This window comes from Magallana gigas, chromosome 4, assembly GCF_963853765.1.
Source record: "Magallana gigas chromosome 4, xbMagGiga1.1, whole genome shotgun sequence".
Taxonomy (NCBI): domain Eukaryota; kingdom Metazoa; phylum Mollusca; class Bivalvia; order Ostreida; family Ostreidae; genus Magallana; species Magallana gigas.
In genome coordinates, this window is record NC_088856.1 from 30,882,871 (window position 1) to 30,897,418 (window position 14,548).

Sequence of the window (14,548 nt, forward strand, 5' to 3'; positions counted from 1 at the left end):
AGGTACATGAACTAACATTGCCTTAATGACAACTTAGTAAGGCCGACTTTAGTTTTCATTGCGCAGGTTTCTGCGCATTTTAGTAAAATACAGTGTATTTAATATACTTTTAATGAAATTTTTTCGATATAATTTAAAAAATTGAATACAATAAACAAAATTCAGATAAAAATATTTAGATTTTTAAGGAAAAATTTATTTTTCAAACGATTTTGCCGTTGTAGGTGAGCGTTGCCATTGTGCTTTTATAACGTTACAGTATGATAAAATGAAGCTTTGTAGGAGTGCACAGTAAGAAAAAACATAAAAGAAAAAGTAGAAATCGCATGCCGTTTAAAATCTACAAACAGAATAATGCTATCCTCCAGGGTATTTTTCTAAATTTTTTAATTAATCCATTCTACCAATCTATATTTGTAATACTTCAAAATATATTGCCAAATATGGTGCATTTTAATATTTTGAGATGGTCTCCACTAAAAACCAGACGGTAGAATTTAGTACTTTAAATACATAAGGTAGAAAATGATATTACTTATCACATATTACAATTTGAGAGTCTTTTTTTAAAAACCTGCTTCGAATTAAAAATGATAATTTCCTATACATTCCTATTGTAAAAGTACCTGTATTTTGAAATGGCACCTAAAAAGAACCAGACGGTCGATTTCCTTAAAACTTTGTAAATTAAGTAGAATTGGTGTAAATTACATATGGTTAAAATGTTTTTCTATAATAATTGTATTTTTTCCACACAATCCGACCCCCCCCCCTGCCCAAATAGGCCTCCTTAAATCACATATACCTTAAACCAATAAAGCTATAAAATGTAAAGAATGACCAAAACCGGTGACAACGTTAATAAAATCATCAAGAAATAGGTCAATCTATCTTTGATGGGCGTGGCAATCAAATAAATGTAACATACCAATTTTACACATCGAAAAATATAAGCTGTCTATCTAATACCATTAGATATTAAAAAGATTTGTATCCTTCCTTTGCGACGCAAATATACGCAAATATATTTTCATATTCGACCTCGGCCACCGTCCCGATAATTATCGAATGTGGTCAATGCGAATTATTTTGTTGGAGAGTGTCAAACACATGTTTTGGAATTCTTTTTATATTAACGAAAATCCTATAAAAATATGTTTTATGAAACCTAGATATACATGTATATACAGGTCTGGCCAGATTAGTGGAGATTGTCTTATCAGCAGGGTGTATTTGCTGTGTTATTTAGTTGTATCTAATTTTTGACACCCCTGGATAACCTAGATCATCCGGATGAAATATATTTTTTACAGCTCAAATATTTGATATCTTAGATATATTGTAAAAGAAATGTGATAAACTTTAACTTGGCTGAGAATTTTTTTCGCATCTAATTCAAAATAAGATCCTGTTGTCTTCTTGTTACTAAATTAAATGTCCTGTTAATAATCTTATGGGTTTTTTCACAACTTAATTGATGAATTTCATTAAGAAGACCCCACTCCACAATGCAGTTCTTTAATGTGGTGCAGAAGCCTTGCTTTAAATAAATAATTAATCAAAGCTGCAACATTGTACTTTTAAAGCATATATTTTACTGTAAAATGCGTTTAAGGAGTCAAAAAGCGCAAAGACATAGCAACATGCATTTCGTTGTCAATTCTTTTTATGGCAAAATAAATTATAAAGGACCATTAAAATGTAATTTACAATTTATGAATCTTATAAACAAGAAAAAGAAAAAAATGTGTGGCACTTTTTATCATAATTACGTACTATATGTATTTGATCTGGTACGTATCACAATTTTTTAACACAGGTACAATACTAACATAACAGGTAAATTGAGCATATAATTCATAAAAGCGACAATGCACGTTTAAATACACAATCATACATGTATCAAAGATGCACACAAATTCAAAATAATATTATTACGATTACTTTTATTGGCTTCGCTCAGTCGAACATACATGTTAACCATGTGCTTTCTAGTACAAAAATACACCCCCCCCCCCTCAAAAAAATATCCAAAGGAAAAATAAAAAGAAAAAAAGAAAAAAAATGTCAAAAAAGACAAACAAACACATTGTCAAATAATTCTATTAGATATACCTGTAGCTAGCACTTTCTCGAACACACACAAATTGAATGCAACTTCATGTACATTCATGTAGATCTACCGTTGAATGATAAATATTTCGTTCTTTTTGCTTCAGTGTTACGTGAAAAATGGTTTTATATTTTCGAACTTTTACTACAGAATAATCCTCTCGCTGCATTATGTAATCTTTATTTTTTTTCTTCCACATTTTCTATGTGTTGTAGTCTTTATAAAGTAGACCTGTAAAAGAGTCAACTTATCAACATTCTGAATTTGGTAACCAGATTCTATGTACAGATGACACAATCCGCAATCAATTTAAAAATAAAATAAATTCTATTTTCAGATCATGCGAAAACTTTTATTCAGTTTTTCAGTATTTTAAATACACTGTAATTAAAACAAATTCACAACAAATGACAAAGTTGATTACTTCCGTTTTGTTCTTTAAAAACCTTTAATAAACACACGAAGGAGTATTTTACAGACCCATATATACAATGTACTGACCTGCTATACACCCTGTTAGGAAACACGCCACGTTTCCAGCCACCATGGCTCTCACGACAATCTGCGCCAAATCCCCCCCGCCGTGAGGGGACCAGTGCCGACATCCCACCCAGAAATATCCCCATGGATCCGATGTTGGAAAAACCGCATAATGCATAGGTGGCTATCACCTCAGATTTGCCCTACAGTGTAAAATACACTATACATTGCTAAAATAACGATCTTCCAGTTATGCCTGACAAATCATCATAATTAATTGATTTTTTCCCCAGATATACATGTTACAATCCCGAACGACTTAATTTTAGTTTAGAAAAGTTAATAATCATAAATATTAAAAATGTAGTTGCCACTGCATATGTAATTTAAACCTGTATGCTAAGAAAGTTCAAAACAAAACAAAATATATAAAAAACTCAAAAATGAGAGAAATTAACAAGCACGCATTTTTATTTAGAGACCTAAATAAGAGTGCTGAAAATCGTCAAGAAAATGCAATTGCGACCGTTTATAAAATTAGCAAATTCATGAAAGGGAAGCAACTCTAATTATTTTACCGACATGATTCCTTTCTTCAGCGTTTGATTGACATATGGCAGCACTATATCATCTCCCTGATAGTACCAGTCCGCCGACGAGTTCCACTGAGCGGTATAGTCCGTGAAATTCTTTTTATTGGCGATGAGAACGGAAAGTTCCTTGTAGGCAAGAAACTCGTTGGTAAATGTCTTGATGCCAACTAGCTCGGCCACTTTACGACAGTCAGAAACATCCGTCCCCATGAAGTATGCGATCAGGTAAAACACATAAGAACAAATAAGCTGCCAACGAAACAAATTGTACACATGAAATATGTGATCAAATAGAACACATAAGAACATATCTTCTTGTGAGATCTTTTGATGAGTAAAACTCTATCAAACATGACCTTCATTGCATACTAGGAATTAATTCAGTTTAATTTATAGGTTTAAGGCTGAATGTGCTATTTTTTTATTTCTTAATATATAGTCTAGCTGTATTGCATTGTAACCCAAAGCAAGACACATGTTTCTTACATCTTTGAATTAAAATTATTTATATTTGCCAATTTTAATTTAATTTTAACAAAAATGTGTTAATTATAACTTTTTAACCTCTTTCAAAAGCAACACTTTAAAAAAATACTAAATTGGAAACCTGGAACGAGAGTCCATCCACTCCGACACGGTCACCGAACCAGTCCAAGGTCATGTTGACGAATTCAAGGACACAGAGGAATGCCATGACATTCACCGCAATGGCGGCCACGACTTTGACAGAGTTACTTGCTCCTGACGAAATGGCTTCAATGACATTTCTGTCTTTCCTGTAACAAGATAACTTATAGTCTTAAATATATCTGAGCAGTGACCAATCGATGTTCACGTTAAAAGAATTTTATGCAAAGTGCATGACTGTGAAACTTTTTAGTTATTTTATTTGAAGGAAAATCGGGCCATCTTTTAAAAAAAATTTTAACATTGTATTTCTGGGTACCTAAAAGTGAGAAAAATGATGCGTAATATCAATAAGTCTCATACGATTTGCCCATTTTGTCAAAATCCTGTTTTCTGGTCCGTTCGGTCTCTGGGTAGGCGAGTTTGGAGATGGCGAGAGCCGCAGGGGCAGACATAACGGAGGCGGTGATTAGGTGGTTAGCGGGCACCTACAAAAAATACAAATTGCAATGATTGAGGTAACGAACAAGCGTTTGTCATTTGCAAAAATGTATATACACTATAAAATTTATCAAACAAGAAGAAAAACAACAACACTAACAACAAGATGAAAAGAGAGAGAGAGAGAGAGAGAGAAAGAGAGAGAGAGATTTGATGATACATGTGATTACTGATGATGAAGATAATGATGAAATGTATGTATACCCCGAAGTTGATATTGGCTCCAAGCACGGACCCAGCTATTGTAGCAAACCCCCCTGTCATAACGGCATGAAGTTCTGACTTTGTCATGTCCTTTAGGAATGGTTGAATCATCAATGGAGCCTCGGTCTCAAATTTAAAAAAAATATTTACAAAATGGAAATGAAAGTACAGTTGTCGCTTGCAAGAGTTATGATTATCAACGCAAAAATATGTATTACAGACAAAATATCTAAATAAATAATGTATAAGAACTCACCATGCCTACAAATATGTTTCCTGCTGCGTTCAGTGATTCGGCGGGAGAAGTTCCTAAACAGAAGGAAAGGAACATGCCCATTTTTTTGACGATCACTTGCATCACCCCGAGGTAGTATAAGACTGACGTCACTGTGTAAAAATATACCACCACTGGAAGCACCTGTCACGAAAAGAAAGAGAGAGAATGAGAGAGAGAGAGAGAGAGAGAGAGAGAGAGAGAGAGAGAGAGAGAGAGAGAGAGAGATGAGATGAGATGAGATATAGTATGTTTAAACCAAGAGAATAAGATGACGTGAGTATGAAATTCAAAAAGTGAAAGAGGAAAAGAATGCGGAGGAAAAGAAGAATATATAAGGTAAATTTTCGGGAACTTTCTTTTAATGCCATAATTTGCTGATGAAATGAACTTACTCTGAAAGCAAAGAGTGAGTACGTGGTAACCAGAATATCACCAAAGAGGAACGTAGCACCGGCATTTGAGTAGTTGAGAAACTCTGTCACTCGATCCCCTAACCATTGAAATGCCTGGTAACCCCACGACGTCCTCAGGATAACCAAAGCAAAGATGTACTGCAATGCAAAACCCCAGAACACTGGCCGCCACTTCACCTTTGAACATTAAGAAAAGTATCGATATCGGTTCACTTGGTACATTTAAGGAGGCTTAGTGATAAAAAAAAAATACCAATAAGATACTGTATACGGGTTTATTTATGCCTCGTGTAATTTTCGCCCTTCTACATATGCAAATGGTTTTGCCCGTCTTGAATTCGCCAGGACACAGTTATTTGAGACACTGGGAATTCGCCCAGTCTTAAATTTGCCCCTGACAACAAGGGCAAAAAGAGCGAATATAAAACGGAGGCGAATATTATATATATATATCTTTTTTTTCTTTCAGGTATGACTTTTTTAAGCTATAACATATAATCTAGTTAAGAACAATTCGTTATATTTAAACTTTTAGATTTTAAGTATTTCTTTGTGAATGCAAAATGCATTGAAATACATCATAAAGATACTGTGAAAAGTGATCCAAATAAATACCTTTGCAGGGTTCTTTGAGAATACGTAAAAGATGATAACATACAGTGCCAGACCGGCAACAGAGATGGCATTTTGTGGGTAGTCCAAGAGAACGTCATAGATGATGTATGCAGCGAGGGCAATAAACACTGCCAGCATAAGGAACCTAGTAAGTAAATTTAAACTATTATAACTATTAAACTAAAATGTCTAGAATGTAAGAACTTATATTGTGCATAAGTTGTTCGTCTTCCCTGCAACACAACGGTACAGATTACCAACAAACCATATTTATGAAAACCTTTGGTATTTATGAGCAAAAGTGTGAATTATTTCATTCAACTGCAAAATTGCAAAAGCAGTATCGACAAAATTTAATTAATACATTTATTTGCTAACATTATTAAATATGCAAATTAAATTTGAAAAAATTACGTACCTTCCCGTGTGTCGCTTTATCTTTTTATTTTATTTTCTTTGGACAGTGACTTTGTTCCAAGCTAAATTTAAATTTGAAGACAGACAGTCGGTTGAAGATGTAAAACAATAGAATTAAAACTCCCAATATGGTACACACTAATAGACGGATGGAACCCTCATCCCCAAACCTGTAGCATAGCCAAAATATGCGAAATACAGAAGTAAAAGCACAAGTTTAAAGAACAGTTTGATTGATCATAAGAATCATAAGATTTATTTGACCTAATCTATATCAGGAGAAATCACCCTTGAATATAATTATATATAAAATGTCTTGGTGCGAGGTGTGCACCCTCCTTCTTTCTCCATTTATTGTCTAGCCTATTCTGCCTGAAATCTAAGACTGTCAATTGAAAGATAACAGATTTTATGTGTTCTTAGAGAGTCTTTTAGTGCAATTTGAATCCGGATGTACGTACAGAAGACCTTGTTAGGGTATAATTTGCTATTGGGTTGGTTAAACAAAGTCGTTGCAGCGATTAATCTTTGGACAATGATAACGATATCAAATTTTAAACAAAACTAGTCTTCGAATGTGTACATAAAATATCTCACTACGATATAGACAAAATTGAAGATTTAATTACATTATGGAATATGTACTGTAAAATTTTTTATAAATAAGCGCCGTTTTAAACGCATGTGTTTTATCTCAAGACACTTTATGTTAAAAAGGTACGCAGAAATCAAACATGGTTTAATTATAAAATGTAAAGGTATTAAAAACTAAAATGTTGAAATGTTTCTATTACAATTTTGTGTTTATACCTATAAACAATTCTAATAGTATTAGCAAATCATAATACTTAATATTCCTATAATTGAATGCACACATACGTTCACCTTTCTGATATAAATAGAAATCACCAACGTCTAAAACATCTTTCTTATGTACAAGTATATCAAATAAAGTTATCATTGTAACTACTTAAAATGTTAAAAATATTATAGAGATATTTATAAAAATACTGTTACAGCAAACACATTTTAATCTTTAGGGTAGTAAATGTTATATATCGGAGGGGCTTCTACTTTGATTTTAAATATATATATAATGATATTTTCTATAAAACAAAATCGTACAAGTCAGATGACCACTCCATTTTTTGTCTGGTTTCTCTATTTAGAAATAAGATGCTACATTATACTTCGTACCCTTTTTTTATACCCGCACTTTCTAAAGAAAGTTCGGGTATATTGTTGTTACCCTGTTCCGTCCGTCCGTCTGACCGTCCGTCCGGCCGTCTGGATCACGTTTTACTTTCTCAAACTGCTCTTACATCTTATAAACCAGCAAACTGAACTCTTGGAGTTTGATTTGGGGTATCATGTTGTTTTGTAAAAAGGTTTCAAAAATTCTCTGTTAGTCCTGGGGGTCAAATAATTAGTAAAAAATGACGTTTTTTCACAAAAAACCTTCTTCCTCGAACTCCTCCTACATTTTCAACAGTAGACAAATCATCTTTTGGAATATGTTTTAGGGTATCCTATAGATGCGCAATAAGGTTTCGGAATTTTCAATTTTGTCCTGGGGGTCATTTAATGGCTGAAAAATGACGTTTTTTTACAAAAAAACTAGTTTCAAAAACGTCTATTTTTTTTGGCAGTAGCCAAATGATCTTCTAGAATATGATTGGGGGTGTCATTTTGAGGCGTGATCAGGTTCCAGAATTTTTTTTTTTATTTAGGGGATCAGTGGGCAACAAAAAATGACGTTTTTTTGCAAAAAAAATATGGTTCCCAGAACTCCTCTTACAACTTTTGGAGTAGCTACGTCATCTCTTGGGATATAATTGGGGCTGTCCTTTAGATGTGCAATAAGGTTTTAAAAATTTAAATTTCATCCAGGGAGTCAAATAGTAGCAGAAAATTGACGTTTATCACTAAAAAAAAAACATAGATCCAAGAGCTCCTTTTATGATTAAATGGATAGACAATCATATCTTGGGATATGATAGGAACTGTTCTATAGATGTGCAGTAAAGGTTTAAAAATTTAAATTTCATCCAGGGAGTCAAAAAGTAGCAGAAAAATGACGTTTATCACACATAGATCCTAGAACTCCTTTTATGATTTAATGGATATAGACACATCATATCTTGGGATATGATAGGAACTGTTCCATAGATGTGCATTACGGTTTTGAAAAATTAAATTTAACCCTGAGGCCCATTACCTACCGGTACATACCTTTTGAGGCCCTTTAAGGAACAAGAATATATATGATTAAGGGGTGGGGATCTCAACCGTTTTCGAGATATTCGTGCACTTCCTGTTCAAGGGGGGTCATGACCATCCCCGGGGCCCATGACCTACATACCGTTTGATGCCCCTTAACACAAGGAACAAGAATATATATGGTTTAAGGGTGGGGATCTCAACTGTTTTGAAGATATTAAGGGACTTGCTGTTTGAGGGGGTCAGGACCACTCACAGGGCCCATGACCTACATAACATTTGATGCCCCTTGACATCAGAAACATGAATATATATGGTTTAGGGGTCATGATTATAACAGTTTCTGAGATATATGGTAATTTCAAATTCCTGGGGGGTGGGGATGACCCCAGGGGTCAGATCTAATAAACCCTATATATTGCCAGTAACAGCCAATATATGATTATGAAAACCCTATATCATTATCTTTGTCCGTTTTCAAGTTACCGGTACCATTTACAATAGAGTCTACGATTCTTCCTACAAGGTTCAATGTTAGACCCCACACCCTTTTGACACCCCCCCCCCTCCCCCGAAAAGTGGTTGTCTAACCCAAAATGAGAAAAATCAAACCAGGGTGCACGTCAACTAGATTTGCAGGCCTATCATATCCTAGAGTTTTGTACAATTATGTTCAGCCATCTCTGAGAAACAAGTTCAGAGCAGGAAAGAAGAAAAAGAAGATGAAGAATAATAATACATGTATTAAGAACCGTACAAAAACAATAAGTCTCCAAACTTCATTCAGGAGACTTAATTATTAATAAAGATTAAATAGAGATAGGATCATCAAACATCAATAATTTAAAGATAATTGACAATTTCTGATTCTAAGGGGGTCAGGATGACCCCTTAGGGTCATGACTTACATGCCATAATGATCTGATGCGCCTGCATGACCTAAGGAAGAATAATATCTTTGGATTAAGGTGGGGATCTCAATGGTTTTTATGATATTTGATAATTTCAGGAAGAGCACTTGGGATCATGACCGACATACCATCTTAAATGCCTTGAACAAAGAAACAATAATATAATATGTACATGATATATGATTCAATTTAAGAACCCAGATATTGCATGATCAGTCATCTGTTTTGTAATACTTCCTATGTATATACACATGTACATGTTTTAGTTTGTGTTTTGTTCTATACTATTCATGTTCATGACTGTAGTATGGCTTGGTCTTATTTTAAATTACATTAAAAAATTGTCAAATATATGACTTGGAACCCCCACTCCCAAACAAACTCAAATATAAACTGTTCTCCCCCCCCCCCCCCCCTTGTCGAATGATCTGTTAAAATCAAAATATAATTTGAGTGTCTAAAATCTTGACAAGTTAAAATTAATTAATAACAATAAATGATTCAAATTATAAATGTTTATACTCCACATTCATCCCCCCCCTAATCTAACCTGCTTATTATTAAAGATTCAGTCTTCTTAATACATTCTTACATGTGTACAGTAGCAAATTTTAAATCATTTCTTAATTGCTTTTTCTCTCGTGATTCACATTAACATTTTGGAAATTGCTTAATTCAATTTTTAAGATTTATAAACAAAATGTTATATGCATCACTGCCATGTGTATTCACCTATTTGGGGCAATTGTAAAGTCTCCTAAACAAAGGAGTGACATCATTAGGCTAGGAATTACCCACATGGATCAAACACTACTGTATAACATATGAATACGATAAAATACATTATTATTTCTAGTTCTAAAATGTCAGGGTGTCTCCAAGGGGGCATAATCTTACAATACAATTTTACGTGCAATGACACAAAGATCAAAAATAAATTAAACGGTTTAGGGATGAGCCTCACTCCATCTCAGATCTCAGATCTCAGAAGTTAACAAAATATACAGTGTATCATATCATTTCAAGGGGGGGGGGGTGTTAAAGACAACACCTGGGGTCATTAATGTACTTTACACCAGTTGATGCATCATAATGACTTTAGAAGATATTAGAGAGGTTTAGCAAACCGACGTGTACGTGTACGTGTAGCAGGGGATTCCCCCCGGAAATGTGCGCATTACGTCATCAATTTTGCTATTGACGAAATTCTACAAGTTGCTGTAAACGTGTGAAACAGCGAGTACCCGTAAGTGCAAACTTGTAGCTTATATTTTCTTTATTATTATATATTGTGATAAAAGTGTGTGTTTTCCCTAAACTTGGAGAGTTATTACGAGATTTTTTACAAAAAACTTTATGTCTTTCATTGAAAATTTTGTTTTTATCGAGTGTTTAAAACACCTATCTCGTCTTTAATTATAGGCTTCTAAAACACACTGAGCTGTGACTAATTGTGTATAATTAACTTTTCAAATTATAGAAAAGAGTTATCAAATGTAAATAAAGTTATGTTAAATAAAAATAGCATAGCTTTTTAAGAGAGAGAGCGAGAGAGAGGGATGCTCTGTTTATGTTTTCACTTCTTCTTTTTTTTTTTACAGTTAAACATGTCGGAGCGTAAAAAGCAAATACGATTTTCGGAGAATGATGATTTGTCACTTTTGAAAGAAGTGTTAGCAAAAAATCCATTTAAAGACCGGACGAAGTGGTCTGAAATTAGCGATACGGTCAGCAGGGGTAGCTTTGTTGTGGATGGCAGACGGGTCAGGGAAAGGACGAATCTAATGTTGGACCATCATAAGAAGAGCAATGCCGAAAGCAAGAAAAAGTAAAAACAAAATTAATTGAATATCAATGTAGTGTAGCTAAATCTTATTATAATTATACTATACTATAGGGTTCTCAAGTTAATTTCATGAATATGAATTTCTAAATAATTTTAATTGTATTTTAGCTGTAAATTAATTTTCATGACTTTGGTGCCGCATAATGTTTAAAAACTTAACAATAAATTCCGTTATGATTACAATACATGTATATGCATGAAGCACTAATCTAAGATGTGTTGAGGAGGCAGGGGTAATTACACTGACGGAAAATTTAATTATAAAAGTTTATATGAACCAAATGTATACGTTCATTAAACCAAACCCACAAGAAAATCTAAAGATTACATGTGATCTATTTAGGTCAGGTGTTGTTGAAGAATATGACGAGAAAACGGCGTTATTAGACGACATTTTAGAATTAAAAGAGGAGGAAGAGAAAGTCAAGGAAACTGAAAAAGAAAAGAAGTCGGCGGATGATCAAAAAGGAAAGGATGTACGCAAAAGAGCTCTTGAAAATTTGAGCAAAGGTAAATAAAACAGAGAAAATATGGGCGTACCTTGAGCTTTATTTTAATGAGATAAATAACACCGAATCTTAAGTTAGATCTTGGAATAGAATTTAATTATTAATTTTCTCATGCCAACACTGTTCTAAAACTGTTTTACATGTTCTGTGTTTCGTTGCTTTCAGTATGATAAACTTTTCAACTTGTTTATTTTAGATGAAAAGAAAACCAAACTCCAAAGAAAAGAACATCTTCTACAAATGTCATGGAATACTTACAAACAAAGGTCAACATTGAGAACGAAAATAAGAGAGAAGAGTTGAAGTTAAGGAGCGAGGAGCTTAGACTTGAAAGAGAAAGATTTGAGTTAGAGAGAGAAGAACGCAGGGAAAGAATAGAAACTGAGAAAAAAGAAAAAGCTTTTATGTTACAACTTCTCGAGAAAGTATTGAATCAAAAATGATTTTCAAATATGATGAGATAAAATTGTTTATTAAAAATTATCAAATTTAACATAACATTAATAAAACATGAATAAAATTAAATACTCCTGTCTCTCTGAATTACATGTAGCGTTTTTGTAAAAAGTCAACGATGCAGATATTCCTGTAGGGATGGGGGATTTAAACCGAAAAAGGAACCAGTTTCACTCCCATATAAGCATGTGTGGCAATTTGCAAGTAATGCGGCTACTTTATAGTATTTTCCGATGGGTTGAAGATAGAGTTTGTGGTTTTTTTTGTAATCAAGAAAAGCAAACAGATTCAAAAGTTTTCCGAAACCCCACTCCACACAAATTCTGACGCTTGACATGCGCTTGTTAAATCGCGCTTGGTTAGCTGATAGAACTGCACCTTTAAATGGGGGAATGATGTACGGGGTTAAGGGATATGCAGGATCTCCATATACACAGTAGACTTCGTTGTTCGGAGTAGTCATGTGTCGATGCATGTCAATTTCTACCCCACTTTCTCTTAACAGACCAGCATCGTGTCGTCTCCCCTCCACTGGTCCATAAAAGTGGGCAATGATTCCATTTGGGGCCATGATACTTTGAAATTTTAGGCCATGGACCCTTTTGTGACCATTATAAACAATTCTTTGATTATGTGCTGGGCGACATATTGGACGCACAGTTCCATCGATAAAACCCCAGCAATTTTCTAGAGGACTGTTTTTATTTTTAATAGCGGTTGCCATGACCTGGAGCTGATCAAGTGACAACCAGGGTCTGTCCAATGAATCGAGAAGATATGAATAGTTCTCGTAAATATAATCAAGACTTGTATTAAATATGTTTGACAGTTCGAATTTTGTTCTTCCAAATAGCGGTGATAAATCATCGAGACGATTTGGATATGCTAGCCGCCGAATTACAACGCACAACCCTTCCATTCCAGAGCAAACTGTGCGATTATTGCATCGAAAAACCTGTGGGATTTCCAGCATGCATCTCAAATCATTTAATCCTCCTTTATCAAAACGAAATAAATGCTTACACTGAGTATCTGAAATGTCCTCTAACTGTAGAATTGATGGATATTTTTGGGATTGCACTGTGTCCAGTAGCAATAGATCATCATCATCTAAAATTGCTGCCAATGTCTTTGAATTGAGCGCCATATTGAACAAAATTGTTTATTAAAAAATGATTGGCTAACACATTCAAATTTATCCAATCATAAAGACGTTTGCATGTAAAATACTTACACGTACACGTACACGTTACAATTGCTAAACAAGAAAAAAAGAAAAAACGTGTACGTGTAATTCTAACTTGTAAGCTACACGTACAAGTACGCGTACACGTCGGTTTGCTAAACCTCTCTATTTTGTATTTTCCTGTTTCGTGGGGTCAGAACAGTCCCATAAGGTCATGACCTACATTGTATTTGATGCATTATAATACATTAAGAAAGAAATACTCCTTCCTTCCTATCATAACTCTTATAAAAAATATAAGTGTCTACACTTACTTACATATGTAATACACAAATTTAATAAGAAATTGTTTATACAGGATCAATATGGGGTCAACTCAACAGTGCATGCAGTCTGACAAATGAAAAAAATAACTTTTGCAACTAAAATGACAGAAACTTTACAAATGCGATAGGATAGGTAACGATGATAAGCTTATTTAAATATTAAAAGAAGATGATACAAGTATGCTGTCAAAGGGAGATTACATTTAGAAAGTGAAAGTAGAACTTATATACATGTGTATGTATGCTGGCAGGAATCCCATGCTGGCATCTCATTATATTGTGCTACTGCTACGACATGTATTATGCTTACCTAAATTGGTCAACATCATAATGATAATCCAATTAAAACACAATAATGAATTCCTTTAGCTGATCTTAACTACCGTAATCCTTTTCTGCATGCGGAAAACACAGACATGTATGTATGGGTGTTGCTAAAACGCGGAACGGAAAACGGAACGGAATGGAAAATATCATCACGTTTATCGCTTAAAAAGGGTATAGACTGGCCAGAAACGATTTACTTTGTATCTTTTATTTATATCTAATGAATGATTATCAACATGTTGCTATCTTATTAATATTCATATGAATGTCTATCAATTATAGCATTGTATTCATTCGGCTTTAGTTGAGTACGAAACGGAAAAATCAAATGTATACGAATTGTGAAACATTAACATGATTAAACGAGCAAATTAGCTATAACTTTTTACTTATTTCTCTTATATGGTATTGCTGGCATATTAGCGTAACGTACGCAGTTAGTGAAAGCGTTTTATGCGTGTTTTGAGTATTTTTATATTATTTTCAAATATGATGCACATGTATATACTTACATCAAAATTGAATTT

The 14,548-nt window shown here is 33.8% G+C and overlaps 1 protein-coding gene and 1 long non-coding RNA gene across 2 annotated transcripts; one reads left to right on the forward strand and one right to left on the reverse strand.

Annotated features, from left to right (window-relative positions):
• Positions 1-1,990: 1,990 nt before the first annotated feature.
• Positions 1,991-6,304, reverse strand: LOC136275168 (solute carrier family 28 member 3-like). The gene is given in 11 exon segments (XM_066083491.1): positions 1,991-2,344; positions 2,615-2,690; positions 2,692-2,796; positions 3,172-3,435; positions 3,794-3,962; positions 4,177-4,301; positions 4,519-4,644; positions 4,775-4,936; positions 5,188-5,385; positions 5,824-5,968; positions 6,242-6,304. Coding segments are annotated over 10 exon segments (1,392 nt in total). The 5' UTR covers positions 5,962-5,968; positions 6,242-6,304; the 3' UTR covers positions 1,991-2,315.
• Positions 6,305-10,482: 4,178 nt separating this feature from the next.
• LOC136274654 (uncharacterized) lies at positions 10,483-11,730 on the forward strand. The gene is made up of 3 exons (XR_010713087.1): positions 10,483-10,617; positions 10,973-11,199; positions 11,561-11,730. It is a non-coding gene; the product is annotated as an uncharacterized lncRNA (long non-coding RNA).
• The last annotated feature ends 2,818 nt before the right edge of the window (positions 11,731-14,548 follow it).